Source organism: Oryctolagus cuniculus, chromosome 5, assembly GCF_964237555.1.
Source record: "Oryctolagus cuniculus chromosome 5, mOryCun1.1, whole genome shotgun sequence".
Taxonomy (NCBI): domain Eukaryota; kingdom Metazoa; phylum Chordata; class Mammalia; order Lagomorpha; family Leporidae; genus Oryctolagus; species Oryctolagus cuniculus.
Genome location: NC_091436.1, coordinates 139,120,374 through 139,143,281, shown reverse-complemented (window position 1 = coordinate 139,143,281; position 22,908 = coordinate 139,120,374). Strand labels below are relative to the sequence as shown.

General features: G+C 54.8%; 1 protein-coding gene and 1 long non-coding RNA gene across 3 annotated transcripts; one reads left to right on the top strand and one right to left on the bottom strand.

Annotated features, from left to right (window-relative positions):
- The first annotated feature begins 4,706 nt into the window (after positions 1-4,706).
- Positions 4,707-6,574, top strand: LOC138849689 (uncharacterized). The gene is made up of 2 exons (XR_011388737.1): positions 4,707-4,805; positions 6,309-6,574. It is a non-coding gene; the product is annotated as an uncharacterized lncRNA (long non-coding RNA).
- A 6,762-nt stretch (positions 6,575-13,336) lies between these two features.
- On the bottom strand, positions 13,337-18,025 carry LOC100339318 (RLA class I histocompatibility antigen, alpha chain 11/11). 2 transcript variants are annotated; one of them, XM_051854972.2, is made up of 6 exons: positions 16,524-18,025; positions 15,979-16,248; positions 15,570-15,845; positions 14,644-14,919; positions 14,428-14,526; positions 13,337-13,691 (listed from the first exon to the last, which is right to left on the bottom strand). In XM_051854972.2, exons 1-6 carry the CDS (start codon positions 16,585-16,587, stop codon positions 13,687-13,689), a joined length of 990 nt encoding a protein of 329 aa, XP_051710932.2. In that variant the 5' UTR covers positions 16,588-18,025; the 3' UTR covers positions 13,337-13,686. The 2 variants fall into 2 exon arrangements, with proteins under 2 accessions (XP_051710932.2, XP_069930393.1); XM_070074292.1 differs by having other exon boundaries at positions 15,979-16,136.
- Between the last annotated feature and the right edge of the window lie 4,883 nt (positions 18,026-22,908).

The following is a 22,908-nucleotide window of genomic DNA, read 5'->3' as shown; positions in this document are numbered from 1 at the left end:
CTCCAATGGCCACCGCGGCTGGCGCGCTGAGGCCAGCGCACCGCGCTGATCCAAAGGCGGGAGCCAGGTGCTTCTCCTGGTTTCCCATGGGGTGCAGGGCCCAAGCACTTGAGCCATCCTCCACTGCACTTCCGGGCCACAGCAGAGAGCCGGCCTGGAAGAGGGGCAACCGGGACAGAATTTGGCGCCCCGACCAGGACTAGAACCCGGTATGCCGGCGCCGCTAGGCGGAGGATTAGCCTATTGAGCCGTGGCGCCGGCTGACATAAATGTTTAAAAATTATAAGTGCTAGGAATCCCTGCTAGGCTCTGCAGATGCGTCTATTCAAATCAATAAACTCACTTGAAGCTGAGCTCACCGCTGCCTCAGAATCCTGACCTCTGCCTCTGCCTCACCTCCTTCTCAGCCCTTCCCCCTCACTTCCTCCTCTCCTTCCCCCCGCCCCCAGTCCCCATGTGGGCACCAGCACTGCCCTCTCCCCACCCAGGGACCATTCTTCCCAGGGCAGCAGCCCCTGGCTATTTCGAGTCAGCTGCTTCACTCCTGCCTGTCAGGCACTCCCGAGGGAGCATTGTGGTGGCGCAGTGAGTTCAGCCCCGACCTTGTACCCCAGGGCTGCTGAGTCCAGGTTATTCTGTTTTTGATGCATGGGAAAGTACTGGAAGATGGCCCAAGAGAATTTTTACCCACCGGTCACTTCCCAAATGGTTGCTATGTCTTGGGCTGGAGCAAGGAGCCCACAACTCCAACCAGGTCTCCTACATGGTTACAGAGGCTTAGGCAGGGTCACAGGTGCACTAGCAGGGAGCTGGATGACAGCAGAGCAGTCGGGGTCACACAGGTACATAGGGAAGCCTGGGCTGCAGGTGCAGCATAACTGGCTACGCACAGTGCCCACCCCAGCCCTGCCTTTCAAATAAATAAATAAAACTTTAAATGTCCCACTCCAATGGCTCCATCTCACTTCAAGAAACCTCTAGAAGGTAAGGGTCATAAGCACACAGGGGCTCAGGGCTGTTTTGGGCAAAGCTGTAACCCCAGCATCTGGAGTCACTGCTACTGTCAACAGGTGCTGAACTGGGTTTTTGAAAGAGTGAAACCTGATTGTTTTACAATTTAAAGGCTTCGTGTAACAATCCTAAAAGGACAAGTCCCAAAGCCATCAGGAAGGTCTTGTTCATGCAGTGAGTGCTCACGCCAGCTCCTGAATTCGCTCTGGTGGAGACGATGCTAGCAGGGGCACCTGTGCACCCCCGAGCCTGGGTGTCACCAGCTTCCTGTCACTGCAGAACAGGTCACCTCACACTGTGCAGCCTGGGACAAGGCCTCTCATTTGTTCACAGGCCCTGGGTCAGATTCCAGGCTGCTGTGCATGGGCTCTGGGTGCAGGGTTCCCCAGAGCTGTGGGGCCATCTCAGGGGTGGGACCTCCTCCAAACTCCTCCCGAGCTGTGGGCAGAATTCTGTGCCTTACAGTCGGAGGACGGGCGTCCTGTCTCCATGACAGCTGTCAGATGCAGCATGGGGTGGCTGCTCCCACCCCAGTGCCTCCAGCCTCCTTTGCCCCCCACCCTCCATAGTCAGTGACCACAGCAGGGGAGTCGCTCACCTGAGCCCCTCCCACTGTGGTCTCTCTCTTGCTTTGTCTCTGTCACACCTCCTTCAATTCCTTCCACTCTCAAGGCCTCTAGTGATCACATTCTGTGTTCAGATTGACATGTGTGTGGTTTTTTAAAAGTATTAGTTCTCCTCTATGAGGGAGAACTTGTAGTATTTGCCTTCTGTACCTGGCTTAATTCACTCAACACAACATCCTCCAGTTCCAACCATTTTGCTGCTCATGGCAGGATTTCATTCTTTTTTGATGGCTGAATAGTATTCGGTTTCGTGTATGTACCACATTTTCTTTACCTACTCAGCTGATGATGGACACCTTGGTTGAGTTCAACTCTTGGCTACCGTGAGCAGTGCTGCTGTAACACAGAGGTGCAGGTTACACGTTGAAGCAGTGAGTTCGTGTCTTTGGGAATAGTATCGGGATAGCTGGATCCTATGGAAATTCCATTGCTGGTTTGTGAGGAAATCCCCGCACTGTTTCCCACCGTGGCTGTACTCACTTCCATTCCCACCAACATCCTTGCCAGCATTTGTTAAAAAGCAGACTAAACCAAAGTAAACAAAAACCAAACTAAGGCCGGCGCCGCGGCTCACTAGGCTAATCCTCCGCCTTGCGGCGCTGGCACACCAGGTTCTAGTCCCAGTCGGGGTGCCAGATTCTGTCCCGGTTGCCCCTCTTCCAGGCCAGCTCTCTGCTGTGGCCAGGTAAATCTGCCACCTGCAGTGCTGGTATCCCATGTGGGCGCCGGTTCTAGTCTTAGCTGCTCTGCTTCCAATCCAGCTCCCTGCTATGGCTGGGAAAACAGTAAAAGGTGTCCCAAGCCCTTGGACCCCTGCACCACTGTGGGGGATCTGGAAGAAGTACCAGGCTCCTGGCTTTGGATTGGCCCAGCTCTGGTGGTTTCGGCCATTTGGGGAGTGAACCAGTGGATGGAAGACCTCTCTCATTCTCTCTGCCTCTCTGTAACTCTGCCATTCAAATAATAGAACAAATCTTTTTAAAAAAGCAAATGAACATTGTTTTTTCCTGGGAAGTTTCAAGTTTAGTTTGTTAAGGATGCCAAAATTGTCAATTTGCTTACTCAAAAATTATCTTTAAAAGCATTGTCTAATCAGGTTGCCTTTCAGCTAGAAAAATGTGACCCTCACATCTCAGTCTGTACACCTGGGTTAGCACCATGAGGACAGAGTTGGGGTGATGCAGAAATGGTGACCTCCAATCCAGGATCAAAGATGTTTGTCTTCATTAAAAAAAAAACACCCCCTGGACACCACATGGGCCTCCTCTAATGGACCTCATGGCTCCTGCTGTGATTTTGGGTGAGAGGCAGTGGGAGTAATTTGGGCGCCAGCCTGGCTGTGACTCTGGCCTCCTGAAGTTTTCCACTGGGCTGTGGCTTTGTTCCAATGCGAGGTGTTCTTGCTAAGGAGCCTTGCAGTGAACTTTGGTAATTTCTTTCTCTTTTGTTTAAAAACCAGCCAGACTGGCTGCTATGACATAACTGACCATGTAAGTAGGTGACTGATAGACACCTGGCCTCCCCTCACTGGACCTTTGCAGCCACCTATGCCCTCTTCTAGACTGGGCCTCTGTGCTGAGGCTGTGTCATCATGTACTTGCCCTTCCTACAATGAGCACCTACCTCCATGATCCAAATGTCAGTAGTTTGGTCTGTTCTTAACTCTTTGTGCAGTGACCCCTACTGCATGCATTCATCTGTGTCACTCACAGCGTGGGAGAGTTGTTCCTGCTCTCTGAGGCTGGGATTCACCCATGTTGTTCTGCTGAAATGTTACATTTTATGGGTGCCACAAATTCCCCACTTTCTCTCGATGTGTGTGTTGGGAGCAGTTTTTCCCATAAATGTTAGTATATCCAACCCCCAGGCATGCAGGCAGGAAAGCCTCCAGAGCTCAGGTCTGGGATGTGGGTGGGATGGGGGCATTCAGTGGCGCAGGTTCTAGAAACACACTGATAAGGCTACTCTGATTCCTGAAGTGTGTGGATCGGTTTCAACATTTATGAGGAGCCTGAGAGCCTGCATTGCTGATGTTCTAAAGAGAGAACGCCCAGCCGGGGAGGGGTTCAGGGCTGCAAGCCTCTGCCTGGCTGCAGTACCGCCCCGGCTGCCCTCACTCAGCAGGAGCCACCAGTGCTGCCTTTATCCATGTCCTGTGGCGTTGAACTGAAGCACACGGGACCAGAGGACACTTCCCATGCAGCCACATGGTGGACATCACATGGGTGGAATCCTCCACTATAAAAAGCAAAAAGAAGAAGAAAGAGGAGAAGAAGGGGAAGAAGGAGAAGAAGGAGGAGGAGGAGGAGGAGGAGAAGGAGAAGGAGAAAGGCTGGAGGGAAGGAGGGTAAAGGAAGGATGGGGAAGGGGGGAAAAGACAAAAGAAAATGAAAAGAGTACAGGAGCGGAATTGGAGACAGGAGCGTGGCTGAGATCAAAATGCAGGAAGGAAAGCATTGAGTCTGTAGAATGCAAGCGTTTGGTTAGTTCTCCATTGTTGTGTCGCAAACCACCCCAAAAGGTAGTGATGAGAACAGACATCCAGTAACTGAGAGAGGGTCATACAGAGGCCAGCAGAGGGGCCTGTGTGGGTGGAAGAGTTGGAGAGAGAGAAGGATTTTCACGTTGGAATAGGAATCGTGGCATCATACACACACGGGAATGACCTGTTGGTCCGTGTCCTCCAAGAAGCAGATGCCAAGATGGTGTGAAACTCGCCAGCATTTTCATAGGAAACACCTGTCAGAGAAGTGGGGGAGGGGGCCAGGGACCCCGGGCAGCTGCGGGATGAGGTGCAGGTGTGCAGCTGCAGACAGGAGAGAGATGCTGTGGAAATCTGTCATCACTGTCTTCTAGAAAGTTCAGTGTCCCCAGTGTGGTGGGAGCACTGTCATCAGCTGACACAGAGTGGGGAGAGGGAAGGGCGACGGCGCAGAGAGCAGCTGGGCAGGGGTCAGGCAGGACGGGGCAGACTGAGGGGTGACCCTGCCCTGACAGGAGGATTGCGGGCAAGGGAGTGGGCTCCCCAGGGCTGGGACAAGAAGTTCAGGGAGAGCAGTGGGCGTGGCCGGGGGTTGGTCTGAGCTCCGGTGGCCGCACGGGGGCAGCACAGAGCAGCAGAGGGAACTCCCCAGCTGCGGAGCTGTGTCCATCCAGTGAGCAAAGCAGGTGAGAGGTGAGGGAGGCGCTGAAACGACTCACCAGAGCGTTCAGAGCGGGGGAGGGGCTGAGTGCACATTTGGTCTAGAGGTTGGGACACCATGTTTAAGGTTTGACTTCGGCTCCGGGAGGTCCTGATCTGTGCCCTGAGCTCCCCCCGAGTGCAGGGACCCCCAGGGAGTCCCTGGCAGCCTCCACCACTGCTGGCTCCCCCAGGCGGGCTCTGCACCGCCGTCCCGTCTGTTGCGGTGCTGGGGCACGAATGAAGGAAGTGGGAAGAAAGCGCCCCCGGAACCTTCCGTCCCGCGCCACCACGCAACCTTGCCACGCGTGGGACCCCGGACCGGCCGAGGCCGCCGTCAACCGGGGCGGGAGACCGGGATCGCAGCGCCCCTTCCCGCCTTGCAGCCACGCCCACCCCAGGCTCCTCCCTGCGCTGCAAGAAGACAGTAATTCAGTCCAGATCCAGACTGAAAAAGAAACAGAAACCAAGTGACCCTGCCTTCCCCGCCCGGGAGGGTCAGCGCGCCGCCCTCCGCCATGGGGGAGGGTTAGGGTTAGGTCCCGTGGGGGAGGGCTAGGGTTAGGTCCGTGGGGGAGTGCTAGGGTTAGGTCCCGGAGCCTGGGACCTCACAAGCCGGCCTTGCTCTGGGGTCGCGCCCCCTCGGGAGCCGAGGGGCCTGGTCACAGACTCCTAACACCTCTGCGAACGTCTGCCCGCCGCGCCCGCAGTCCCGTCCGTCCTCCCCGACGTGGCTCCGCCGCTCCCAGTCGCGGTGCGGGCGCTGGGACTGCGGGTCGCCTTCGGAGGCGGCGCTGAAGAACCAGGGCGCGAGGCCTTGAGGTGGATGGAGCCCGGCGGCTTTCAAGTTCCTGGGGGAGTGCGAGCCTGGGGGCCACCCCGGGAACCCCGGAGAGGGCAGAACTGAGACCCCGGCCCCGCTCCCTCGGGGGTCCGCACCGGCCACCCGTGTCCGCGGACACGCTCGCTGCTGCCCCCGGGGAGCTCAAGCCTCCCCAGCTTCCTGCCGGCCGCCTGGGCGCGGGGATCTGGGGAGGGGCCGAGGGAGGAGCCCAGAGAAGGAAGGAGAGGGAGATAGACGCACTGGGAGGGGGGGTCCGGTGGCGACTCCCCAGGACCCGCCCCGCACCCCGGCCGGCCCGCTGCCTCGTCCCTGCGCAGCGGAGGCCGACCCCGATTCTAAGTAGCCCAGATCTCCCTCGTGACCTTGGCCCACCGCCCGGGGGAGGAGGGGTCAGGGTGCCCTGCTATTCTGGTTATCGTGGAGCCCATGGAGGGTTCTGGAACGTTCTGGGGCTGGCCTCTCCTGACCGCAGGAACCCGACCGAGATGAGACGGGGGCGGGGTCTTCAGTGTGCGGGAGACAAACAAGAACAGAGGAAGGGCGGCGGCTGGGAGGTGGGGAAGCAGCTGCGGAATTCTCCTGAGAGAGAAACCTTCAGGGGGCTCTGAGTGAAGCCTGCGGAATATTTTGTTTTATTGCCTCTAAGCTGCACTTGCTGTGGCCACTACCGGTACTTCCGCATTTCCTTCTCGGTGTGTGACTCTGACATGGAAAGTCGTTACCTGCCCTGCAGTTGACAGCGATTGCTGATGAATTTGGACAGCTCCACCCATTGAACATCACAGCAAAGCAGGAGAAAAACAAGTCAGGTTGAAGGTGTGCATGGGCTAAGAAAGCCGGTGAAGATTGGGCCGTCCCAGGAGCAGAAAGCAGAAACTCAAAATAAAGAGTGGTGTTTATTTCTTTCTTTTTATTTTTGAAAGATTCATTTATTTATTTGAAAGTCAGAGTTACACAGAGAGAGGAGAGGCAGAGAGAGAGCGAGGTCTTCCATCTGATGGTTCACTCCCCAATTGGTCAAAATGGCCATGGCACAAATATGAAGCCAGGAGCTTCTTCCAGGTCTCCCACGGGGGTACAGGGGCCCAAGGATTTGGGCCATCTTCTGCTGCTTTCCCAGGCCACAACATAGAGCTGGATTGGAAGTGGAACAGCTGGGTCTTGAACCGGCGCCCATCTGGAATGCCAGCGCCTCAGGCCAGGGCATTAACCCACTGTGCCACAGCACCGGCCCCTGCTTTTCTCCTGGAGGACCCTGGCTGCTCTGGGCATGGCTGAGAGCACCGCCTGCCAGAAGGGTGACAGCTCAAGGTGGCCGACAGGAGACACCAGAGCACCCTCGGGGCTTGGCATGGACCCAGAGGGCTGCCTGGGGAGAGTAAGCCAGGCTCCGTCCCCACAGGGTCCCAGCTCAACTTTTGCTCCAGTGGCCCAGAAACTGGGAATGCAAAACGTGTGTTAATGGGTTGTTTCAGCACTCATTAGACCCTGTGTGGAGGGCTTCTCCAAAGCAGTAAAGGACAGAAACACCAGCAGCCTCCATCCCATTGCCTTTCAAACTACACCAGATGTCCTAGCAGGTGGAATCCTGGACTATAAACTCTGAATTAATCAAAGCATAAACAAAGCGATTGGATTAAAATCCATATGCAAAAATCTTTTGTGTTTATATGAGAGGGATTACAAATCCAGGGGAAAATTAAACTAAATAATAATCATGACTTTCCATGGACTTTGTGAAGCCCCTTGAACATACAATTAACATTTAGTAAATTCAATTAAGAAATACTAACAACATGAGCATAGTATTTCTTTTTTTAAAGATTTATTTATTTTATTTGAAAGTCAGAGTTACACAGAGAGAGAAGGAGAGGCAGAGAGAGAGAGAGAGAAAGAGAGAGAGAGAGAGAGGTCTTTCATCGCTAGTTCACCACAACAACCGGAGCTGCGCCGATCCAAAGCCAGGAGCCAGGAGCTTCTTCTGGAGTTCCCATTTGAATGCATGGGCCCAAGGACTTAGGCCATCTTCCACTGCTATCCCAGACCATAGCAGAGAGCTGGATGGGAAGTAGAGCAGCCGAGACTTGAACCGGCACACTGAAGGCAGCGGCTTTACCCGCTACACCACAGCACCCACCCCAGCATAGTATTTCAAGATTTCTGGTGGCTGGCGCTGCGGCTCAATAGGCTAATCCTCCACCTAACTGCACCGGAAAACCGGATTCCAGTCCCGGTCGGGGTGCCGGATTCTGTCCTGGTTGCCCCTCTTCCAGGCCAGCTCTCTGCTGTGGCCCGGGAGTGCAGTGGAGGATGGCCCAAGTGCTTGGGTCCTGCACTCCATGGGAGACCAGGAGAAGCACCTGGCTCCTGTCATCTGATCAGCGCGGCAGCCATTGGAAGGTGAACAAACGGCAAAGGAAGACCTTTCTCTCTGTCTCTCTCTCTCACTGTCCACTCTGCCTGTCAAAAAAAAAAAAAAAAAAAAAAAGATTTCTGGAATGAATCCACCAAAATATGTGCAAGTGCAAACAGCAAAGCTTTCCTGAAGGGTTTTTTAATGAGGAAATAATTCGTGTTCATGAATTATAAGTTTTTTTAAAATTTTTTTGACAGGCAGAGTGGACAGTGAGAGAGAGACAGAGACAAAGGTCTTCCTTTGCCGTTGGTTCACCCTCCAATGGCCGCCACGGCTGGCGCGCTGCAGCCGGCGCACCGCGCTAATCCGATGGCAGGAGCCAGGTGCTTCTCCTGATCTCCCATGGGGTGCAGGGCCCAAGCACCTGGGCCATCCTCCACTGCACTCCCTGGCCACAGCAGAGAGCTGGCCTGGAAGGGGGCAACCGGGACAGAATCCGGCGCCCCGACCGGGGCTAGAACCCGGTGTGCCGGCCCGCAAGGGGGAGGATTAGCCTAGTGAGCCACGGCGCTGGCTTTATAAGTTTTAAAATGGAAAAAATTGTCAGTGGTTCCCAAGCTTGTTTACCAAGTGTAATTTCTGTTCAAAGAAGAAATAGGATACTTCGGGAACTTGGAAAGGTGCTTCTCAAGTAGCTAAAGGTAGCAACATGCTCTTGAAATAAAAACACAGAATGTACTGGACTCACTTTACCTAGGAGAAACATACTATGAATTTGTTAGAATGAGATAAAGTGTTCAATAGGATGAAAAAAAGAGACCAGTGCACAACACCAAGCCCAGAAGCAATGCCACAGATGAGGGTGTTAAAATGGTCTGTGGGGTCGGCGCTGTGGCATAGCAGGTAAAGCCACTCCCTGCACTGCTGGCATCTAGTATGGGTGACGGTTTGAGTCCCGGCTGCTCCACTTCTGATCCAGCTCTCTGCTATGGCCTGGGAAAGCAGTGGAAGATGGCCCAAGTCCTTGGGCCCCTGCACCCATGTGGGAGACCCAGAAGAAGTTCCTGACTCCTGGCTTTGGATCAGCCCTGCTCTGGTGGTTTCAGCCATCTGGGTAGTGAGCCAGCAGATGGAAGATCTCTCTCTCTCTCTCTCTCTCTCTCTCTCTCCCCCTCTTTCTCTCTCTCTCTCTCTCTCTCTCTCCCTCTGCTTCTCTGTAATTCTGCCTTTCAAATAAAATAATTAAATCTTTATTTAAAAAAAAATTCTAAAATGAATTGAATGTGGTGATTTTTCCACAACTTTGTGACTATACTAAAACCACTGAATTGTCCACTTTAAATGGGCAAATGGTGCAAGGATAAAATTGCACAACAACTGTAATGAAAGAAATGTGATGAGATACCATGACTTATCCAGTAGAATTGCACATTAGGGCCAGCGCCGCGGCTCACTAGGCTAATCCTCTGCCTAGCGGCGCCGGCACACCGGGTTCTAGTCCCGGTCGGGGCGCCGGATTCTGTCCCGGTTGCCCCTCTTCCAGGCCAGCCCTCTGCTGTGGCCAGGGAGTGCAGTGGAGGATGGCCCAAGTGCTTGGGCCCTGCACCCCATGGGAGACCAGGAAAAACACCTGGCTCCTGGCTCCTGCCATCGGATCAGCGCGGTGCGCCGGCCGCAGCGCGCCTGCCGCGGCAGCCATTGGAGGGTGAACCAACGGCAAAGGAAGACCTTTCTCTCTGTCTCTCTCTCTCACTGTCCACTCTGCCTGTCAAAAAAAAAAAAAAAGATTAAAAAAAAGATTAAAAAAAAAAAAGAATTGCACATCAAATCACTGAATGGTCCAAGAATGGTGGGCATTTAGACCATAGAGAATTGTCATGCACTATTCACTACAGCATAAATTTGTACAGCCGCTTTGGAAGACAGTGTGGCAGTTATGTTGTTCATTAAACACACATGAGGGATCTTCAAATGACTCATAGAAAATGCGTATTCAGAAAAGATTAGGTAAGGATTTCTTTTGCACCAAAATAGCCTCATACTAGCATGTTATAACGCGTCTAAGCAGGATGCACTTTGAAGCACTAAGAAGATACAAAAGACCCCGAACCAGAGAAACATGAATTCTGCTAAAATTAAAGCAAGAAAGAACATCAAATGTATGGTGAAGCTTGGAAGGGAAAATGGTGAAATAATTGATGCTTAAGAAAAAGTATGACAATGCTCAAATACATCAGCAGTTTAAAGAAATGTTGTTTGTACTTAAAAGGCAGAGTGACACAGAGTATGGGTACAGGGGGAGAGAGAGCGAAGAGAGGGAGAGAGAGAGGGAGGGAGAGAGAGAGAGAGAGAGAGGGAGAGAGAGAGAGGGAGAGAGAGAGAATCTTCCATCTGTTGGTTCACTACCCAAAGATCCACAACAGCCAGGGCTGGGCCAGGCTGAAACCAGGAGTCAGGTGCTCCATCTGGGTCCCCCAAGTGGATGGCAGGGACCCAAGCATTTGAGCCGTCACCTGCTGCCTCCCAGGACACGTTAGTGGGAAGCTGAACCAAAAGCAAAGTAGCAGCTGGCACCGTGGCTCAATAGGCTAATCCTCTGCCTTGCGGTGCCAGCACACCGGGTTCTAGTCCCGGTCTGAGCGCCAGATTCTGTCCCGGTTGCCCCTCTTCCAGGCCAGCTCTCTGCTATGGCCCGGGAGTGCAGTGGAGGATGGCCCAAGTCCTTGGGCCCTGCACCTGCATGGGAGACCAGGAAAAGCACCTGGCTCCTGCCTTCGGATCAGCACGGTGTGCCGGCCGCAGCACGCCGGCCGCAGCGGCCATTGGAGGCTGAACCAACGCCTGGCCTGAAGCGCCGGCATCCTATATGGGTGCCAGTTCTAGTCCCAGCTGCTCCTCTTCCTGACCCAGCTCTCTGCTATGGCCTGGGAAAGCAGTAGAAGGTGGCCCAAGTCCTTGGGCCCCTGCACCCACGTGGGAGACCCGGAAGAAACTCCTGGATCCTGGCTTCAGATTGGTGCAGCTCCAGCCGTTGCCATCTGGGGAGTGAACCAGCAGATGGAAGACTTCTCTCCGTGTCTCTACCTCTCTCTGTAACTCTGTCTTTCAAATAAATAAAATAAATCTTAAAAAAAAGAGAGAGCGAATCTCTGGACCAGCATAACACTGGGTCACAGTGACAGGAAGCGTGAATTCCTCGAGAGGGCCCCTAGGGGTACTTGTGAGTGGGACCACTCCTGTTTCCACACTTGACCCCGAGCCCATGAACCCTGGCAGTGGGAGGAGCAGCACCATGTGGTGCACAGTGCTGTTGCAGCCCTTTGGGGAACCTTACCCCAGGCACACATGGTATTCCCACCTGGCTACTGCTGCACCTGTCCTCAAAAGGCCACTCCACCTCTCTACCAAAAGCCAGCTGTGTCAGGATGGTGGAGACCAATGTAGGATCCCACGCGCACCACCCAGGACAACACTGATGTGCTGTGAAGTATGCTGTGTGGAGAACCATGGAGGGCCCCCTGGAAGCCCACCAAGCTGACACCTTCCCAATGTCCCACAGTCTGCATGTTCCCACGTGATCTGACCTCATCACATTCTCGCTCTGCTACAGAAATCACTGTCTCCTGGCTGCCACGGTTACGCCCCTGCCCCAGGACACTCGCACTGCAGCGTCCCCCTTCCTGGAAAGAAATCCTCCAGGCATCCTCACAACTGATTAGCCCACGTCCGTCAAATCTCTCCTCAACATCACTGCCTTACTGATTGATGCCCACACTGATCACCCAAGTACAACAGCCATCAGCCCTGCGCCCAATCCCACACCCCCATCCACCTTCCCCCCAGCAGTGCCGCCTCCTAGCATCAACTCTCCTTCACTCCGCCTGAGCCCCACTAGACAATCCTCCTGACAAGTTTTGTTTTTATTTCACGCTTGTCTCCCAGGTGCAAAAAAAGTGTCATGTACCTGGCACACAACAAAGTGACCAGGATAGAGTGTGTCCTCATTCTAGAGACACCATCTCTTTTTTCAAAGCTTTTTTATTTATTTGAAAGGCAGAGAGAGAGAGAGAATCTTGCACCTGTTGGTTCACTCCTTAAATGATAACAACAGGTGGAGTTGGGACCAGCCCAAAGCCAGCAGCCAGGAACTCCAGCTGAGGCTCCTAAATGGGTGGCAGGAACCTATACTGGGCCATCATCTGCTGCCTCCAGGAGGTGGGTAGGAAGCAGAGGGGCGGGGCTTGAAAGGCTACTCAGCTACCAAGTGTTGCAGGTGTCAGCTTACTGCCTGTGTCTCAGTGCCTGCCCTGGAGACACTGTTTTTATTCGTGGAGCCTCAGGCCAGATGCTGCTGGTGACAGCTAAATGCACACTGACATCAGTGCCCCCTGTGCACTTCTCACGGTGCTGCTGTCCCTGCCCTCTCTGCCCTCCCCACACTGACCTACCTGCGCTCTGCAGCTCACGAGCTCGTCTGCTCAGAGAACAATTCAGGCATGCGGTTCCCATTTCCCACCTCTGTTAGCTGCACCCTGCTGAACAAGTCGTGGACTTAGCCTACAGCCGGCCCCACAGTGACTAAAGCAAGGGGCAGGTCGAGTGGCTGGGTGAGCAGGGACAGATGGGAGACTTACTAAGTCTCTCACATGGGAGACTTGACTGACACGAGAAACTACCAGTTCCAGAATCTGGGTCATCCTTCAAAGACTGGGGGATGATGGAAAGAACAATCTGGAAAACAGCCCCAGGAGGAGGGCAAGCCTCCGACCAACCTGACAGTTCATCTCTTGACACCACTGCCCCCTGCGTGTAAGGGCCTCCAGGAGCCTTGCAGAGGGGGACAAGGACAGATAAAGTCCCTCTGCTACCATCAGAGACGGGACACCCACAGGAGCAAGGGACCAGGACCCACACCCAGGGACAAGCAAAGGCATAAACCTCTACAAAAAAAAACAAAATGAAAGACACAAAGGACAGAGGCTGAAAGCTGGCCTTGACCAGAGCCCTTGATGTCCACTCCTGGGGACAGGACCAGACCCCAGCAAAGTCCCCACTGTCGCAGGTCTCTGTGGTCTCTGTTCTGGTGGGATGTGCTTCTGCTGAGGGACAAGGACAGAGGGGAGTGGAGATGACCCAGGCAAGGAATGACCATGTAAAGCCCAGGATGGACTGAGCCCGACCCACACGGTCCCGTCCAAGTTGGACTCCTCACAGCTGTTCCTGTCCTAAGCTGCAACAGACTCAGCACAGCAATCACGTGGATTCTGGAAGAGTCTCAGTGCTTCTACTTATTTCCTCGTTCAAATCAAGGAGTCCTCTTTTTTAAAAAAAATACTTTATTTTATTTTATTTATTTATTTGAGAGGTAGAGTTACAGGTGGAAAGAGGGAGAGACAGAGAGAGAGGTCTTCCATCCATTGGTTCACTCCCCATGTGGCCACAATGGCCAGAATTGAGCAGCTCCAAAGCCAAGACCCAGAATCTTCTTCTGGGTCTCCTATGTGTGTAGGGGCCCAAGCACCTGGGCCATCCTCCACTGCTTCCCCAGGCCACTAGCAGGGAACTGGATCTGAAGTGGAGCAGCCAGGATGCGAACCACTGTCCATATGGGATGCAGGCACTGTAAGCAGAGGCCCCACATCGCTCAGGCCTACATAAGGCAGCCGTCTCATCCTGCAGAAGCAAACAGTCCAGGTGAGTCACAGTAAGAGGCGACATTGGGAACAGTCCCCCTAACACTCACTGTCCACAGCCAGAAGCCCCATAATGCAGACACGCCCCCCTCTTCCACCGCAGACCCTCGGGATCGCATCTTTGGAAGTTCTGAGAGGCACCACATCTCAGGGCACTGTCCCTTCCCGGGGCAGGACAGGACCTGGTCAGGGCCCACAGGGGATGTGGCTTAAGCAGGAATTAAGGGCTAGGTGAGCTCCCCTGTGGCCTCCCGCCCACCTCACCCCCAACAGTCTCATGGATCGCCATCCCCCAATACTTCCTTGTAGAAACACTGCCTTTGCCAAGAGCGGGCAGGAAATGTCCCATGAGAGGCCAGGAAGGGGCAGGGCCACGAGGTCCTAGAGAAACTTCCTAGTCTGGACCCCAGGGAACTTTCCAAACTGACGCCAAGAGGTCAGTACACACGCAAGGGCTGGACCCACGGCCCTCGTGAGGTCAGCCAGTAGCAGGGATTTCCCTGTGCCCAAGCCCGGCAGGCATAGGTCCCCAAAGCTCTTCCTCTTCCCCACACTTGCTTTTCAATGGAGTGAATGATAGCACACAGGCTCCCAGGCCAGGTCAGCATCTGTGTGTGGATGGTGCATCCCAGTAACAAGGGCAGAGACTGGAAGACGCCCACCTGCGGCTCGAAGCTCAGCAGTGGGACAGGAGTCAGACCTCACCCTCTCCATACCTGAGCTCTTCCTCCACCACAACACAAACGCAATCACAGCTCCAAGGAGAACCAGGCAAACGCTTATCACGATGGAGTTGGTGGACTGAGAAGGCGGCTCTGGGAGAGAAGGGGAGGTGAGCTGCTTTGACCCCAGGGCTCAGCTCTGCCCCTGCTGAAGGCCCCAGCAGGGCTCTGCCCTCCCCTCAGAGGCCCTGCCCCTCCTGCCCTCCTCACCCCATCTCAGGGTGAGGGGCTCAGGCAGCCCCTCGTGCTGCACACGGCACGTGTATCTCTGCTCCTCCCCAGAAGGCACCACCACAGCCGCCCACTTCTGGAAGGTTCCATCGCCCCCAGGCCTGGTCTCCACGAGCTCCGTGTCCTGGGTCTGGTCCTCCCCATCCCGCTGCCAGGTCAGTGAGATCTCCGCAGGGTAGAAGCCCAGGGCCCAGCACCTCAGGGTGGCCTCCTTGTCAGAGGCGGGGTGGTGGGTCACGTGGGCTTTGGGGGGATCTGAGGGTAAGAAAGAAGAAATTCAAACAGTTTGTATGCCTGCTCTGGCCATGAAAAGCACTATTCACATTAGCACCTTCAGAACAGATAGGCCAAGTGGAGCGGGGCAGGCAGGGTAATAGCGAGGCACCAGCCTGGTCTCTGGTCTCTGGGAAATCGCCTAAGCCTTGGAAGTTTCAAGAATCAGGGCGAGGCAGTGCAGAGTAGGAGGCTCCAGGTCTTGAGGAGGGAAAACAGACTTCTGGACCTGACTAGGATGTAGGCCCAGAGGCACAGAGAAGCTGGAGTCAGACCTCCAGAGTCTGGGTGTGGGGCAGAGGACAGGGCCTGAGCCCCAAAGTTACCCAGCTGTGCCCACGGTTGCCGCCAGGGCCATAGAAACACGCTAGGAAGTTATTACAGAGACTTCCTCCCTCTGCATCCCCAGGAAGTCCAGATCCCTTGACTGTCCCCAAGAGGAGGGCAGACCCTCAGAGCCGCTCTCTGATAGAAGGTTCTAGCAACCCTGGTGGATTCCTCCCCCTCGGGATCTGAAGGGGGAGATGAAGGAGGAAGCATTCTAGTGGCAATCCCATTTTCTCTGCTTACGGTGGGGGAGGTACAGCCTCTGCTGGAGGGGCAACTGGGAGGCGCCCCGAGGCCTCGCCTACCTGCGCGCTGCAGGGCCTCCTTCCCCATCTCCAGGTATCTGCGCAACCACTCCACGCACTCCCTCTGCAGGTAGGCCCTGTAGTGCTCGGCATGGCCCAGAGCCTCCCACTTGCGCCGCGTGATCTGCGCCGCCGCGTCCGCCGCGGTCCAGGAGCGCAGGTCCTCGTTCAGGACGATGTAGTCGGCGCCGTCGTAGGCGAACTCTTCATACCCGCGGAGGAAGCGCCCGTCCGGCCCCACGTCGCAGCCCGAGGTCCACTGGAAGCTGTGAGAACCTGGCCCCGCCCCCAGGCTCAGCCACGCCCCGGTCACCCGCCCCCCCGCGCGCGCGCGCGCACATTCAGAGCATCCTGGCTCATCCCAGGACCACGTCGGCTCTCACCCCCTCCGACCCCCGTAGCCGCGCACCATCCTCGCTCTGGTTGTAGTAGGCGAGTGCAGTGCGCAGGTTCGAGCGCAGAGTCTGCGCGTGGACGCCGGCGATCTTGGTCTGCGCATCCCAGTACTCGGGCCCCTCGGGATCCATCCACGCCGCCAGGGGCTCCACCCTCGGGTTGGCCGCGTCGCTGTCGAAGCGCACGAACTGCGTGTCGTCCACGAAGCCCACCGAGGTGTAGTGCGCTTCCCCGCGGCCAGGCCGGGACACGGCGACGTGGAAATACCGCAGGGAGTGGGAGGCTGGGGGCGGGCGGGGGCAGCTGTGACCGGCCCGAGCCTCCGGCTGGCGCGCGTGGGTGGAGCCGGGAAGGGGTTCGCGGGATGGGAAGGGTGAGCCTTAGGGCGCCGGGGGCGGGCGGAGGCAGGTCTGGGGAAGGGTCAGGGCGGGCAGATCCAAAGTGCAAAGGGCAGGGCAGGGGAGACTGAGACGCGCGTTCCCGGAGCCCTAATTCCCGCTGCACGGCCCCCTCGCCCGTCGCCCGCAGGGGCCGTCTCCCTCTAGACCCCGTACTCACCCGCCCGAGTCTTGGGCCGGGCCAGAGCCCCGCAAAACATCAAGAGAAGGATTCGAAGCTCCATAGACTAGACCCTCAGGGTCTGGAGAGACTGAATCCCGGCTCATCCGCGGGGACTTTAGAACTGAAAACGGCGACGGTGATTGGCTTCTCGAAAAGCGGGCGCCCAATGGGAGTGAGAGCTGGGCTCGCGTCACGAGTATCCAGGCAGAAGGACCCGACCCAGGTTGTGAGAAGAGGAAGTGAAACTGGAGATGCGAGGAATCCCCACAGCTCCTACTCCTAGCCCCAGACTAGGGGACCCCGGGACTGAGGCTCTAAGAGCCACGCCTCGAACCTGGGACTTTTGCCAGGTCCATACCCTCGCTACACTGCCCCGAGTGCTGTTCGTCAAACGGACTCCGGGAGGCCAGGCTTGGGCTGCGCCCGGCCACTTCTCCTCTTTTCCTGGATTCTCCCTCCCTGATTGTGGGGAATCCCACAGGAGTCCCAAAAATAGAGTCACAGATCACCGCTCGCCTGACCAGCAGAAGGAGGTGAACTGTGGAAACTCCACTATCCACAAAGTGAAAGTAAATAAAAATGGAGTCACTCATGTCAAGCCAGAGACTGATGACATCACTTATATCAAGCTCAGCGCTTGCCAGAAGATGCTCCTCATCAGACTGAACAGACATCCCTGGGCAGCGTGTGCTGCACGATAACCTTGAGTCACCTTCCTACTGCACGATGATTGGACGCAACCTGAGAATGAGCTGGAAACACCTGGTCCCAAACAGTGGATGGTGGCGTCCCGGGAAACTCCGAGAGGGAGCACGACTGACTGGGAGCACCCGAACAAGCAGGAGAGCTGCCAGGAAACTAGGATAGAAGGAGAGCCTTTGGCACTGCTCTCCACCCTCTTGGGGATCACCGCCTGGTGTGGGAACCTCTGGCTCTCCACACATCTGGAGCTGAAGGGGCAGCCCGTTGCTCTGTGGTAATGACACAAGCCAACAACGGATCAAGGGCCCAGTGCGTGTGAACCTCTGGATCTCCTCGCACTTGGAGCTGAAGAGCCAGCTCACTAGCCCCCTTGCTAAGCGACACAAGGAGACTACGGGATCAAAACTCCAGCGGAGCTGCCACTTCGCTGCCTCGCCTGGACCCCTTAGCAGCCTGCTGCCAGGCCTGACTGCAGAGCCGGACCAGGCCTCCCAGCAGGGGACATCTCCAACTTCTCCCCTTGCCATCCGCCTGGGAACTCTGAGCCTACTGCCCAGAGTGACAGCCTTCCCACGACTTCCTGCCTCTAAGTGACTGATCCGAGATCCGTCTCTGCCGAGACGTTGAGCTCTGGACTTTGAACACTGACTTTTTCATGACCGTGATGCGAGCCTTGAAAACACAGCTTTTGTAAATGACATTAGCCATGTGTAATGTAATATGAATATGCTTTGACCCTGTGACTAAAAATAATGTTAGATACCTTGCTGTACATATACTATGATAACTGGATAGCCCTCAAAGTTACTTTAACACTATATACTGTGATCTGTGGATTAATGAATAAGCTCAAGCAGTATTACTGATATTTATTTATATTCATGGTATTGATTTCAGTAGTTCTTTAGTCATAAAGGAAATAGTGTTATTCTGATAGTTAAGTGTAATTATAGTAAGTTAAGTAGTGTGGGGAGCAATCCGGACTAGACTGAGTTACTGGAATTAGGACTTATTCTGTGCATCTGCTCTCCCACAATATGGCGCTGGGAGAGAAGTAAACAGCTTCCGCACAGCTGCCTCCAGTTCAGCTAATAAACTGTAGGACTTGCTCCTGATTGGAGGAGAGCAGCGTACTCGGCGTGTGGGCAGCCGAGTTAGGATTGGCGGAGGAGGACTATAAAGGAGGAGAGAGACGGCATGCACCAGGAACATCTATGGGGAACATCTAGCTGAAGGAACACCTGTGCAGCCCCCCAGAAAGCCGGCCAGCGGTGTGCCGCTCCCCTGCGGAAGTGGGGAATGTGGCCAGGGGGAACTGCCCTTCCACGGAGGTGGAAGGGATAGTAGCCAACCCGGGAAGAACCAGCAGCAAACCCAGGGAGGGCCGAGCAGACGAAAGAACAGCGCAGGGTCCTGTGTCGTTCCTCCACGAAGAGGGGGAGCGACATAATGGTGCCGTGACTCGGATAGGAAACCTAGAACGGATAGCAAATTTAGGAGGGAAGAAACGGGAAGAACTGGGAAAATATCGGAGAGAGAGACTAGCAAACAGCCTAGGGAAAATATCGGAGAGAGAGACTAGCAAACAGCCTAGGGAAAAGCCGGACGAAAAGGGTGCCGGAAGAAGCTATTGAAAGCCTAGGCATAGACTCAGATACGGACTACGGGGGGAAGCTGGGAGAAATCTCTAAAGTCGAAAGCGAAAGTGAAAGCTAGAACAAACAGACTCGGATGCGGACTGTGGGGAGAGGCCAGGAGAAATGAGGGAGGAATATTGTTGGAAGAAAACTTAGGGAAACATACCGGGTAGAGAAAAATGTTAGGGAAATTGAAGCCGCGGGGGGCAGGCCGAGGCGGATACGAAAGCCACTTTGGGATTCTCAAGTTAGCCCGGGAATAGGGGGTGAAAAGTTGAAACCAGAAACTGAAACGTAAGCCAGATTGGGATCCGTCTGATTAGCCCGGGGAGCAAAGGACGGGAAGCCAAACCGTGGGGCGGAGACGTAAGCTGGGTTGAATTCGCCAGGCTAGCCCGGGGAACTTAGATTGAATGCTAGTGGCGGACACGTAAGCTACGCTGTGTGACTCGCGGAAGCCGCCGCGTGCAGAGAGAGCATGGGGCGTGAATAGATAGGGAACGGGGCTGGCGCGAGGCCGTGGTTCAGACGCGAAAGGGTTAAGTGCGAGACTGCGGAGTGTGCGCGCAAAGCGGGCTGAAGCGGCTCAGCCGGAAAGCCGCGGAGAAATAGCCTCGGGGCGGAGCCTGCCGGCAGGGCGAGGTGCCAGGAAGCTGCGGGGATAAGAGAAACAGAAGTTTTAGAAGTAAAGTGAGAGAAATAGGAATGCTGGAAGATAGAAGTGGAATGGGAGAAATAGGAATGCCCGGAGATAGAGAAATAGAGAAATAGAAAGGCCTCCCCTCAACATGGCAATTAGAAGGCTTGGATTCGGTCTGCCCGATTAAGTGAGGCGATGAGCACCTGCGGCGGCTAGCAGCTTATGCGCCGCAGGTCACCGAAGACAGGCACGAATTAACATCAGTAAGGCCTCCCCCACAATATGGCAATGAGAAGGCTTGGGTTCGGTTTGCCTGATAGGGCTTGTAAGCCCCTGCAGGCAGAGCAGAGCATGCGCTGCAGGGCACCGAACACAGGCACGCATCAGCGCCTAAAAACCTCCTCACAACATGGCGAAGAGAGGACCCGGATTCGGTTTGCCTGATTGATAGGACTTGTAAGAGCTTGTGACAACTCTAGCAAGTAGAGCAGAGTGTGTGCCGCGGGACACCAAAGACAGGCGCGTATCAACGCCAAAAATAAAAAGAAAGGGGGATCTGTGGGGAGCAATCCGGACTAGACTGAGTTACTGGAATTAGGACTTATTCTGTGCATCTGCTCTCCCACAATATGGCGCTGGGAGAGAAGTAAACAGCTTCCGCACAGCTGCCTCCAGTTCAGCTAATAAACTGTAGGACTTGCTCCTGATTGGAGGAGAGCAGCGTACTCAGCGTGTGGGCAGCCGAGTTAGGATTGGCGGAGGAGGACTATAAAGGAGGAGAGAGACGGCATGCACCAGGAACATCTATGAGGAACATCTAAGGGGAACATCTAGCTGAAGGAACACCTGTGCAGCCCCCCAGAAAGCCGGCCGGCGGTGTGCCGCTCCCCTGTGGAAGTGGGGAATGTGGCCAGGGGGAACTGCCCTTCCACGGAGGTGGAAGGGATAGTAGCCAACCCGGGAAGAACCAGCAGCAAACCCAGGGAGGGCCGAGCAGACGAAAGAACAGCGCAGGGTCCTGTGTCGTTCCTCCACGAAGAGGGGGAGCGACAAAGTAGTAGTTAAGCTATAGATTGGACTGTTAAGTATATTGACAAGTATATTGGTAAGTATGGATCGATAAGTATATTGATACTGCTAAGTGTATTGACCTCAATGAGCATGCTGATGAGTAGTGTGGTAAAACCCCTGGTGTGTAAGCAATAAAATCTCTCACTGTGAAGGCAGTCTTGTGTCCTGTGTCCTTCCTTCCCGGGCTCTGACACGTCGCTCTTAGCCCTGTCAAGCTGCGTGATGACAGCAGGCTCGTGACACTGATCCCTGGATTCTCCCTACTCTTTAACTGGCCCCTTGAGTCTTCCAGAAGAAAGCTCGCCCCAGATACTGTGAAGCCAGACGGTGTGAGCTGGTGGTGGATGGGGAGGGGTGAGCTGGCGGGGGTGGGGCGGTGGTGAAGCAACGGCAGTTTCCTGTTTACATCTGGAGGAGCTGTGCTTGGGGCCCGCGTACAGATCCTGCCGGAGACCTGTCTCCTTTGGGGTTTGCTACAGTGGGGAACCCAGGTGATCTGAAATCTATCCTGTAAAAATAGTGACCTTACCCTTCACACACGGATGTGTCTAAAATCCCTGCAATGCTGCTGGGAGCTCCAGCATCGAGCCTTCAGAAAATATATAATATATATATATATATAATAATATAGAACATTGCAGCCAGCATGCACAACCTTGACTCACCTGCCAGTCACAGCGATTCGGTGCAGTCGACGTCCCCTTCCCCAGAGCTCATTGCCTACGTGATGACCTCACAACATCTTTTATTGTGATACTCAGCCTTGTTGTCTTCAATGAACATAACTGAGGAGACAATTTGTTTCTAGGCAACCTCCCAGAAAGTTGGAAATACCAGAGGCAAAGAATGTTCTGCTAAGCCCTATAGGTGTTTGTTAAAATTTTGTAAAGTATATTGCAAGCTGAAACAGTCTTGTTCCTCTGCCCCAGGCAATCTCCGCTGGGGTCCTGGAGAAGTTCTGCCTCCCAGGGACCCGGTGGGGACACATTCATCCATGCCCCAGAGTCAAACCTGCTGACCTCAGTTCAACTGTAGAACCTAAAGTGGCCCTGGCACCTGGTACCAGCCCCTCCCAGCTGTGGCCCGGGAGTAATTTCAGCTGCTCAGGATCTAGGCAAGAGGCACACGGCTCATGCCTGAGGTGGTAGGCCTGCAGACGTCAGTTTTGCCCAACCAGCCACAGCTGAGGCCAGTCTTGCTCACCCACAGAACCGTGCTGTGATCCACCGGGAGACGTGAATGACTAGTAATAGGTTCACCATCCAGGGACCCTACTGTGTACCACAGTGACCCCTCGTCCTCATATCAGCCCTAATAACCAAGGCCTGAGGGAAGACCCTTCCTGCAACAGTCCAGACAGAATCCATGCCTGCCAAAGCCCGGCCAACAGGATGGCCAAGTGCACACTCCGCTGGGGACCCCGTAGACATCACGTGACCTGACTGCGCCCTGTGTGATGTGCTGCTGCTGGATGCAGTGTCTGCGGGTGCCGCGTGGCTCAAAGTGGTCGACAGCGTGGGCCACTTGTATTTTAACGAAACCAGGAGAGGGAAAAGGCGGCTCCGTTTTCTCCCTTACACTCACTGTTTCCAGTGTTCACTCCTAACGGAAGTGAACTCTCGTTCCCTTCTGGGTGCAGTTTCTTCCAACCTGAGAAATTTTTGTAGTATTTCTTCTGTCATGCGGTCTTTCTGCAAAAACTGCCTTAGTTTTATTTGACCTAGAGAAAATTTTTTCTCATCTCTGAACATAGTTTTTACAGGACGGACTTGTATAATTCGGAGTTAACAGGTGGTTTTCTTACAGCACTTTTTTAAAAAGTAGCTGCCTTGTCCTCTGAGCTCCACTGTCTCTGATGACAAATTAGAACCACTTGTGGCCAGTGCCATGGCTCACTAGGCTAATCCTCCACCTTGCGGCACCGGCACACCGGGTTCTAGTCCTGGTCGGGGCGCCGGATTCTGTCCTGGTTGCCCCTCTTCCAGGCCAGCTCTCTGCTGTGGCCAGGGAGTGCAGTGGAGGATGGCCCAGGTGCTTGGGCCCTGAACCCCATGGGAGACCAGGAGAAGTACCTGGCTCCTGCCATCGGATCAGCGCGGTGCGCCAGCCACAGCGTGCCGGCCGCGGCGGCCATTGGAGGGTGAACAAGTGGCAAAAGGAAGACCTTTCTCTCTGTCTCTCTCTCTCTCACTGTCCACTCTGCCTGTCAAAAAAAAAAAAAAAAAAAAAAAGAACCACTTGTACCGGTCATTCCTGTTGTTCTCACGCATGCCCCGTGCCATCTTCTCAGATTTTTCTCAAGATTTTCATTTTCTTTAGTTTTTCTCAGGTG